Source organism: Vanellus vanellus (genome assembly GCF_965231255.1).
Source record: "Vanellus vanellus genome assembly, chromosome: 3".
Taxonomy (NCBI): Eukaryota; Metazoa; Chordata; class Aves; order Charadriiformes; family Charadriidae; genus Vanellus; species Vanellus vanellus.
In genome coordinates, this window is record NC_138907.1 from 95,079,612 (window position 1) to 95,090,540 (window position 10,929).

Below are 10,929 nucleotides of genomic sequence, written 5' to 3' on the forward strand. Positions count from 1 at the left end.
ACAAGAGGAAACAGCCTCCAGTTACACCAGGGGAGGTTTAGATTGGATATTAGGAAAAATGTCTTCACAGAAAGGGTTGTCAAGCACTGGAACAGGCTGCCCAGGGAAGGGGTTGAGTCACCATCCCTGGAGGTATTTAAAAGATGTGGTGCTTAGGGACATGGTTTAGTGGTGGTTTTGGCAGTGTTAGGTTAACAGTTGGACTCCATGATGTTAAAGGTCTTTTCCAACCTAAATGATTCTGTGATTCTATGCTTCTGCCTCCCAACTGCACTTGAGAAGGGGCTGGGGGACAGGTCTAAGTAAAACCCTCCAGCTGCCAGCACAAGCCCTTCTTTCCTCCCCGTTGCACAGATACTTGCAAGTAGCTCACTCACACGCTGCTTCACATTTCCGACCACCTACACGCAGCCTTTGCCGAGAGCAGCACAGAGCAAGACTGTGCTCCTTCCTGTGGCAACGGTTCATCTGACACACGGGTAAAAAAACTGACTCTACAGGAAAGTATCGACTGCACAGAGACGAGAGCAGAAACAGAGACTTCTTTCCTCCTAATGACTTTCGAGACTATTTCTAACCTCAGTCAGCACAACTTTCTTGGATGTAAAAGAGTTTTTCAAGCTGATGCGTTCGCTGCGTGATTTTCTGGCAACACAGCGATGCCTCCTCTCCGGCGCTGGGCCACCTGAAGGGAAGAGAACATCACCTGCTCACCAGCCCCGACTGCAGTGCGGATGCCGCTCCAGCCTCCCCATGCCGGCTTCGAATTAGCCATCAGCTGTCATTCTCCGACGATGTGGCAGTTTTGCCGTTGAAAAGATGCGGTTACTGATACAGACTTGTCTCCTGGGGAAACCGAACTACATTTCCAAACTCACTGCCAAGGATGAGTGGCCCTCCCCCCCACTACTTACAGAAATGCCTCCAGAACAATATTTCATCTTGATTTTCCCACAAAAGGCCCTCCCAAGCATGTCGGGATCCTTAGGCTTATTTAGCAAGGCCCCAGCAGTAACTTTTAAAGTGCACTCCTGCCAGGAGAGCTTGGAAGAAGAAGATTTGTGCCTTTGCTTCTAATGGGTAATTCTCAGCTACCACGGTTATGGATGAGCTTAGGCCGTACAAAGCAATTAAACTGAATGCCCTAGGAGAAGTTAGATGCTATTTCTGACTGAATGACCTCAAAAGGGTGTGTGCAAATGCTGTAATCTATGACACTGGTGAACTAGGGAGGCATCTGCATGTGTTCAGTAGCATTTTTTTCCTCTCAAAGCAGAAAGTTTCTACTCTCTCGGTTTGGTCATATTTGACTCCTGGCACCAATCTGTTGCTGCCCTATGATATAAAATAATTAAAACTCTGCCGAAATCTCGACAGGCGTACTATGTTTGCTTTGTTGAACTAGGGAGTCTCAAAGCAAGAAGGAAGCCAAGACAAACAGGAATATATTGCTTAAATCAAGAAGTGGGCAGGTACAGAACTTCCTTTCTTCATTATTTCTAATCAGTTTAAGAGCGTGATTCATTTGCTAAACTTCATTCTGTACAAGTGGGGAGAAAAAAGTGAATTACACATTGAATGCACAATAGAATAATGAAAGGAAGCTGCAGGTACTCCGGGCCTTTGACAACCATTCACTCTTCAAGAAAATGCTTACGTACATATTTACGTCCATCTCTGTTAAGGAAAAGACACACATTTACGTTTGAAGGTTTTCTTGGGCAAAGGCCAAACAGAGAAATTCAGGAATGTCTAGCTGGAGGAGTGTGCCCACCTCTGAACCACGGGACCGGATTGTATACATTAAGAAGTAATCACACAGTCTTTCAAGTAGAAGACACTGCCCGAGACTACACTTCAGTGCCCAAAATGATGAACGGTTTGCTGAGCTTCCTGTAACGCAATTACACTGCAACTCAGAGAGCTATCACAAGATAAATCTAATGCTCAACAGAAAATAGAAAATATTTCTTGATTAAGTGCAGCTGACCTGTAAGACAGCCTTTGAACTTTTAATTAATATCTTTAAAGGAAGTTTACTTTGCACACGAGCACAGCAACTGCTTAAACTTATTTTGCAATTGATACACCGTACAGCTGATGAATTTTCTACCTTAACTGACCTGTGGTGGCAATCCCTTGGGTAATCTACATCTGCTCTCTTACAGGAAATCTGTAAACTGAACTTTAAAAAAAAATCACTCCGAGAAAACAAGACAGGAGAAAATAAAAAAGAAAAGTTTCCCCAAACTCAGGAGAGTTTATATAATACATATTTACAAGTGAATCTGAATACACCAGCATTAATCCAAAAAAGCCAAGAATGCATGCTTTGTTGTGTTAATGATTTGCAAAGGGAAAAAGCAACATTTATTGTAAGAATAAACATCCGCCTCATTAGGAACAACGTAGCAAATGATGTCTGTTATGTGTACATGTTAAAGATTTTTCATTAGATAGTATTATTTATGCTTTGTACTCCATCTTTCTACCTGTGTGCAGAAGACTCACTTTTGCTTCAATTAAAATCAGTAGCAAATTCCATTAATTTTCATCAGACATTTATGGTCATGGAAATACGAAACATATAAAAATGTTAAACACTTGGCAAATAAGTTTTCCCTTTGAATTCTTAAGAAACAACTACCTTACAGCAGTCAGTTTTATTAGCAATGTCAGGAGTTTAGATTGTCTAGGAATAAAAGTTTTGCTTTCTATAAATTTTCTCAATAAAAAAATTAATAAAGTTACAAACCATGTGCTTTTCCTTTCCACTGAAACTATTATGAAAAATCTCACCGCGTTTTTATGTGCATTGGTAAATATATTAATGATGTTTATTCTCAGGAATAGGGAAATCACTATTAACGACTGAATGATCATTGGTATTCCGTGTGGTTGATGCTAGAAATTATTTGCAATTGTTGCAAAAATATTATTTCAATTGTACTTTCATCCAATTCAGAAAACTTAATTAAGATACAAAGAACAACAGTAAAACAGGCTGAACAGCTATTAAAAATATATTCAGATTTGGAGCATGGAAAGAGCAGCAAGTCTGTGTAGATATCATGACTTTTATTTTTGCATTAAAAAGTCAAACACCCCAGAAACTTAAAAAGTATTGGGGAAAAAAATGTGTCTCGCTCATTAAGCTATTGTCTACAGCCCACTCTGAAAATCTGTCAGACAAACACTGTCTCGCAAGCAATTTAAATCTGTCTAAAATCTTTCTTGCATCCTCTAAAACAACTACTCCTTTGAGACAGCACTTATTTAATGCCACATTATGTATTCATAGATCATCGGACCCCTGGACAAAATCTGTAATTTCGGGCAACTTCTTTCACCAGATGAGACCACAGAAGGTTCACCAAGAGTCCTCACATCGTACAAGACACACAATAAGGAGGACAAAAATGTCATGCCCAAGACTGGCACACGATGAAAGATAGATCTAAGATAGGATTCTCACCCCCAAATATAATGCTAATCGAATAATATTCGCATGAGGGGAAAAAATTAGAGCAAAAAGATAATTGTAAAGAAAGCTCTTAACTCACTTCTTGCTTTAGGATAGAGACAAGATGGAGATGACCCTGCTTGCAAAGGTTGTAGATTTATTTGAAAATTTGAAAGCCAAAGACTAACCTATCCATCCACACATCTACTATCCCCCTTCCTGTATGCAATCCCTAATCCCTTTTGAGACATAAACCTTATGGCAAATAGAAGGAAGCCCACATGCATAAACTTTCCCCAGTCCAGGTCTTGCCGACTCTTTCTCAAAGCAAGCCTTTTGTTCTCTTCTTTCTAGAGGGTTGAGGATCAGTTTTGATTTTTATGGCAAATTAGTTGTTTCCCCTGGATCACTACTCTTGGGTCAGAAAGTAAGGCCAGAACAAATGAGAAAACATAGTAGACCAAGCCTCAAAAACTAAAATGTGAAACAGTATTTTACTAAGGTAGGCATACACCACACGATAAACATTCCTGATATTTATCTATTGAAAATCCTGAGGTGGCCAATAGCTCTCCCAAAAAAAAACAAGTGAGGAAGAAAAGTTAAATGTTATTTATTGCCCGTGGCAGGGTTCCAGGAGAGGACTACTGTCCAACACCAGGAAAGAGGAGTAATGAAGCACTGTTGACCATTTTATCTTCTCTGCCAATCACAGAGAAAGTGCAAGTGGTTTTAAAGACTGCTGTATCTCCACCTCTCTGGTCAGCGTATAGTGACTGAGATAGCACAAGAAAACACAGGACACGAACACAAAAACCTATGAAGTCCAATTAAGAGAAAAGCAGAGATCTGCATGTGGTGCAGAATAATCCCATGCATCCATACAGGCTGGAAACCCACTGTTTGGGCAGCAGCCCCCTCCCCCCCCCAAAAGGGCCTTGGCGTTCCTGTGGACACAGCAGGCTGAGTACAAGCCAACAGCATGCCCTCGTCAGAAATAAGACAAGCAGCGTACAACTACATTAGAGGAGCGGGACCAGCAGGCTGAAGAAAGTTATTTTTCTCCTCTACTCAACGTGGCCTCACACTATGGCACCCAGTTGGGCCTCCCCGCAGCTCAACAGGGACATACAGAAGCTGGAAGTGACGTAGGAGAGACATCAAGACAGTCAGGGGCCTGCAGCCCGTGTCTCGCATCGAGTTGAGGGAGCTGAGCTTGTTCAGTCTGGCAAGAGGGTGATCTAACAGGGGACCTAATAGCAACCTACAGCTACTTGAAGGGAAATTACAAGGGTAAAGAAGCCAAATTCTTCTTGCTAGTGCCAGATGATACGTAAAGGGGTAATGACCATAAACTGCCTCTTGGGAGCTTCAGATTGGCTCTCCCGCCCTTCCCTCCCCATGCCAAAACCCCTCTTTTTTCAACAGGTAGATGCCGCAGACCTGCAGGTTACCCAGCAAGGCAGTGGGACCTCCATCCAGTGACATTTAAGACCTGTCTAGACAAAGCCCAGCTGACATGATTGGGAAGAACTGGGTGAATTCCAAAGGTCCCTTCCACATAACAGTTAAGTGAGAAATACGCACACCCGTAGAATCACAGACTGCCTCAGATGTGGCAAAAAGCTGCAGATTTATACTGAAGTGTGTCTAAATATCCACCAACATTCATTGTCACACCCTGAAAGAAAATGCCTACTAAAGTTTAGGTGTTACAGTTAAAGAGTTTTAAATTTTTACCTCCTTAGTACCTACTAAGATTTGCTTTGCCACATCATTTATGTTCTTAACCCTATTAGTTGTTATTTGTAAATATCATGCTGTTATTTGTTTTTTACAGCACATAGAAATATGTTGTTATCACAACAACATCAGACCCTGACTCTGAAATTGTGCTTGAAAAGATGAAAGCCATAGATCTACCCACAGTGCACCTGGAACTAGTTCATTAGATGTCTTGAGATGGACAAAATAAAGTGATAAAATCATTTCTCCTATCTTCTGATAGCAGGAGAAAAAGCAAGTATTTAGGCTGTTACACATTATTTTATTTTTTTAATCGGAATGTGGAACGTCCCTAATCATACACATGGCACAGTATGATGCGTGTGTTATCTCACACGCAAACACACTGCCGTTCAAGAGCCATCCGATCATTAGTAAGCTATGTCCTTTCCGGCAGATCTGGAAAACTAAAGTAGCTAGTTAAATCTTTGACGGCATCATTAGATTATTTTTTTTCAGAAATATTTTTTCAGCCCTTTTCCATCAATAACGCAAAGGACAAGAAGAACATCATACAGGCTCTTAAATTCATCTAGCACTGTATCTTCTCTCCAGCAGTGGCCATCAGAGGATGCCCGTGGAAACCTATCAATACGGGTCATGCAAAGTGATACCACCCTTGCGCACGCCTCCAGCCCCGCAACTTGTGATTCAGAAGCTTCCAGAGCAAAAGGTGGTGGCTTTGTAAAGAGGAGGACATCCCCACAACAAACCTTAAAGATTTTTGCATGGAATACATTTACAAAGAAGTCAGTAAGAAAGAGAAGCTTTATTATTCCTGAAATAAATCCAACATGTTAAATTAGGAAACTTACGCAACTAATTATGTCCTACCAGTACAAACAGTATCAAAGAGTAGTATTTTTTCTGAACTTCTCAAGCCATCTCTTTTTCAGAATGCCAATTAAGAATAAAAATAATACAAAATCCTTATGACAACTGAAGATGAAACCCAGAGTTAAATTTGCAACAAATCTGGAATTCCCCTTTGATCATTGTAAGGCAGCGCCTATACACTTTTACCAAGCCAAAGAACCCAAAATAATCTAAATAAACAACAACAGCAACAACAAAAAGAAATCTTATGACATCCCAAGACAATCCTTTTGAAATGTGACAATATCGCAGCATTTTAATGTAGGTGCGCCTGTGTTAAATATGCGCATGCTCCATGTGTAGGTGATGTGGTGTGGCATAAATATTTTACTAGCAGGAGTTTAAGTTACTGACTCATTACTCACAAATGGTATGAATGTTCTTTTCTGATTTTATAAGTGTTCATATTTTTGGTGTTCCTGAATGATTAAGAACAGAAAACTGTGGTATCTGAAAAGCGGCTTTTCAAAAACTTGCTGTAATGATCTTAGATTTTTAACTAGGGCTTCCACGTAAAGAACTACTGAGGTACACAAAAAGGTGCCCAGAAACATGTAATTTATAGCTCTGTTCCCCAGCACAACTATACTGAATTCAAAGGCCTTTGCTCAAGAGTAAATCCTTCCTCTAGTAGCAGAAGTTTGCAGAACAGCTGTCTTTTCCAGCATTTTGCAAGTTTATATTTACAAATAAACTAACCAATTGACTTCTGAATGTAGGTCACAACATACATTCCTCGGGTGCCCGGACTGTTTTACTGTCTTATTCGAAAGGGCAAAAGGAAAAAAAGAAGACTGAACCGCACATAATTTTCAGCTTTAAAGTGCTTTTCCTCATGGAAATGGGAAACGAAAATATCACTGCAAGGATACTTTCTTCGTTGTAACTGGTGCTTAATTCCCCACTTCTTATTTCAAAACCAAACAGGCAAACCTAAATAAACTTCTAGATCCAAGACTTGTAATTGAAACTCTGAAACCACCCTCACGTTATTTCAACCTGCATATCAGAGTGAGCTTCATTTCAGGAGACCAATGATCTACGCAGAAGGTCTCACACCAGATAGCCCATTCCTGTAACAGAAATAGTACAGAGCTATAACGGGCTCTCCTGCAGTCAAGAATAGCTTAGCAGAGGTAGGAGCAGACATCTCATCCATGTACTGAGTAATGTCTTCGCAACTCTAAGCTACTTGTCTGCTTGAAGACTTTTTTTTTTTTTCAAATAGTTTTGCATTTTGGTTTGTTTTTTTTTTTTTTTTAATCCCATAAGAAAGTACATTTTCCAAGATGCAATTGTATTTGATCAGGTGGCAGCTGGAAAAAAAAAAAAGAGCCTGAAACACCAACAGCATTATCTGAATATCTGGCAGTCATTAAATCAGAATTCCATAAATACATTAAAATAATTTAAAGACTGCCAATGAGGATGGCTGTCAAATTGAAATCCAATAGAACTTCAGATGCACCTTAAACACTGTAACTAATCCTTAAAGGTAATATTATTACTAGGTACCTTTATATTACAGTAATGTTCAAGCTCTTTCACACAGATCTGCTCAGATAAAAGATATAATGTTGGCATTTACAGCTGCCAAAATTGCCATTTGCAATTAAAAATTAAAACTGGCACTCTTTCTATGCAGGCAATTATCTAAACGCAGCTGGCAATCTTCCTTGTTTACAGTGCTGCTGTGTCATGACTTCACTCTGTTTGGAAATTTACTTTTTTTTTTTTTTTGAGGTTTAAACTTGTCAACTTTATTTCCAACATGAATTTTTCTTGTTTTAATGATTTTAGTCATGATCTCAAAGAGAAAGGTCCAAAACTACAATTTCTGTATGGCAACTTCAGGCATTGCTAGTGGATACTTTGGTGATTCTCACAACGTTAATTAACATCCATCTATGCCACAGGATAACACCTGTAGGAACCCAACCAGCAAAATGTACCAAATAAATGCCCTCCAAGAAGAAAGTTCCGTGTGTAAGAGTTGACTTCCACAATAGAACAGAAAATGGGTAGATCTTCTATGTGCATAAAAATCCTTTTACTGAATAAAATATAACATTAAGTCTGTTTCTACTGCTTGTTATCTATAGCAATTCTGATCTACTAAATAAATCTATCCACAAAGTATCTTATTAATCAGACTGCCATGTTTTTGGCAAAGTATTTTTTCACTTATAAAAACTCTTATTAAAGTAGGATTTGGGGATTCCCCTGCTGCTGGGAGAGGAGCACTCTTTGATGCTACCAAACAGCTTTTAGGGAACAGCTGCTTTTTTACCGAAGCTGCTGTAACCACTAGCTTGATTCTGGCAACTATCATGGAAATATAGTTACCTACAACATCTCGAATAAATCTCCCGTTTTCTTTTAAGATATATTTTCTGGAGTCAAACACAGAAATACCTTGCATTATATCCCCGATACAGTTAATGCCTATCATCCTTCCTCTGTAATTTATCGCAACGTTTCCATCTAGGACTACGATCCATCACGACGACTCCTTGCCACACTGTACTGCCCGACTCGCTCAGCCATCCAAAAGGCTTTTGAGTCAGGCCTTTCCCCCGAATATTACCAAAACCCGTAAAAAAAACAAAAAAAAAACCAAAAAAAAAACCCACCCAAAAACAACCCAGGGCTTTGCTAAGGAACTAAGGCACGCCACTGTCCCTGGGGGATACTTTTAAGGAGTTACAGCCCTCGGGTCCCCGCTCACAGGGCTCTCTCCCAGGTCAGCCTCCCTATGCAAAGCAGCCCAAGTTTCGCAGCGCGGTGACAGCACCGCTCTCCCCGGAGCCGTGCGACGGGACGCGGGCTTCAGCCACCGGCTCTTTCAGAGCGAGGGCGACAGGAGGACCCACTTGCTACAAGAAAAAGGGACAGAAATGACGGAGAGGGGAGAAGCGGGCTGGCAGCGCCGACGCTGCCCGCTGCCCCCTTTCCTCGAGGGGGGGGGGGGGGAGATGGGAGGGTGGCCCCGGCGCTTCCAGCGGGCGCACCTGGGTCGCAGCATCCCGCGGCGCCCTGCACCGGCGGCCAGCACACGCGTGGGAAGGCGGCGGGGCCCACGCCGCCACCCGCAGCCCCAGCGGCGCTGGGGATAAAAAACCAAACCAAACCAAAACAAAAAAACCACGCGGGAGGCAGAACACGCCGCGGCCCCGCGGCGCTAACTTTTCAAACCCCCTGCGCAGCGCTGGCTGGCGGCGAAGCAAAACGCACGCCGGGGGTTACCGCCGGCGTTTCCACCGCCCACCCGCCGCCACCGGGAGGTGCCCGGGAGCGGTCGGTACCTCTCGCCCCGTCGAACCTCGGGGCCGGCGGGGCGGCCGCTGCGGGAGCGAGCCTGTGCTCCCCTCCGTGCGCTCCGCTCCGTCTCTTTCTGCTCGGTGAACCGAGCTTCTCCCCCTCCACACACCCCCATCACCTCCCACCGAGGGCTGCGCGGATTTTCCGTCGCCCGCGCAGCGCCCCCGCCGCAGGTGGCGGCGGCTCCTCCGCCCCTGCTGGATGCCTCCCCGGGCACTTCGGGCGCGACTCGCGGGGGACTCGTCCCCGCCGGGGACCGGCGGCGGGGCGATGCTCGGGGAGCGGAGCGGGAGGAGGGAAGGTGCGCGCCGCGCCGTGCGGCGCCGCTCTGGCCGGGGGCAGGTGCGGGAGGCGGCCCGGGGGACGGGGACGGGACGGGAGGGGACGGGACGGGAGGGGAGCGGGTGGGTACTCACACGAAGGCGTGGTAGACGAAGGCCCAGCCGCGGGGCCGCTCCAGCACGTTGTACAGGTAGTTCTGCAGCCGGCGGTACTTGGCGTTCCTGCGGCAGCTCGGCCCGCTGCTGTACGACAGCGGCTTCCCCAGCAGGCTCATGCGGGCGCCGTGCTTCCCCCGGCGGCCCTCCCGCAGCCCGGCGGGGGCGGCCGCGCCGCCGGTGCCCAGGAGCAGCAGGCCGTCGCCGCGGGCCGCCGCGCTCGCCAGCGCCCTGCCCCGGCCCGACTCCACATCCTTCATGCCCGCCGCCGCGCCGCTCTTCACCCAGAGCCCCGCGGAGCCGCCCTCCTCCCCGCCGCCGTGGTTGCGGGGCATGGCATCACCCCGGGCGCCGGGGCGGGCGCCGGGGCCGCGGCGGAGCAGGGCGCGGGCGGCGGCGGCCAGGCACCCCGCGGCGGCGGGCCGCAGGAGGCAGCGGGGGCCGAGGGGCTCCGGGCGGCGCCCGCGGGGCGCGGGGGAGCGGGCCACTTTGGGTGCCCGGCGCGGCGGGCCGGGCTGCGGCAGCTTCGCGGGGGCCCCGGCGAGGGAGCGGGCGCCCCCCCGGGCGCGCTCTCCTCCCGGGCGGCGGCGCCCCGCCGCCGGCCCCCGCAGCGCCGCCCGGCGTGGCTCCGCGGCCCGGGACGGGGTGGCGGGAGGGCAGCTCCGGCGGAGAGGCCGCGGCTCAGCGGTGCCTCTCGCCGCCCGCTCCCTCGCTGCTTCCCGCGGGACTTGGCCCGGGCGGGCCGGGCAAGCTGTTGCTCTGGCTCCCGGCGGCGGAGAAAGTCGGCGAGAAAGTCAGCCCGGGGGCAAAGGCAGCGGCGGTGCCCGCGGCGGGGCGGGCGGCGAAGCGGCTCGGCGGGACGCGGCGCCCGCGGGTTAGGCGCGCTCCCGGGAAATGTCCATTTAAGTCCGAGAAAGTAACAAAACTGCCGTAAGTCTCGGCGGCGGCGTGGGGGAGGCTCGGCCGGCGGCAGGACCCCGCTGCGGGAGGAGAGGGCGGCCGGCCCGGGCGGGGCAGCGCAGACGAGCCGCCGGTTGTCCCCCCGAG

The 10,929-nt window shown here is 46.9% G+C and overlaps 1 protein-coding gene across 5 annotated transcripts in view; it reads right to left on the reverse strand.

Annotated features, from left to right (window-relative positions):
- The window catches only part of KCNQ5 (potassium voltage-gated channel subfamily Q member 5), a gene marked incomplete at its 5' end in the record, with an annotated part of 306,450 nt that extends 296,233 nt beyond the window's left edge, over positions 1-10,217 (reverse strand). For all 5 annotated transcript variants that reach the window (XM_082480502.1, XM_082480500.1, XM_082480503.1 and 2 more), the window contains one exon: positions 9,862-10,217. In XM_082480502.1, the coding sequence (XP_082336628.1) occupies positions 9,862-10,217 (356 nt within the window). The remainder of the gene's footprint in view (positions 1-9,861) is intronic.
- Positions 10,218-10,929: the final 712 nt, after the last annotated feature.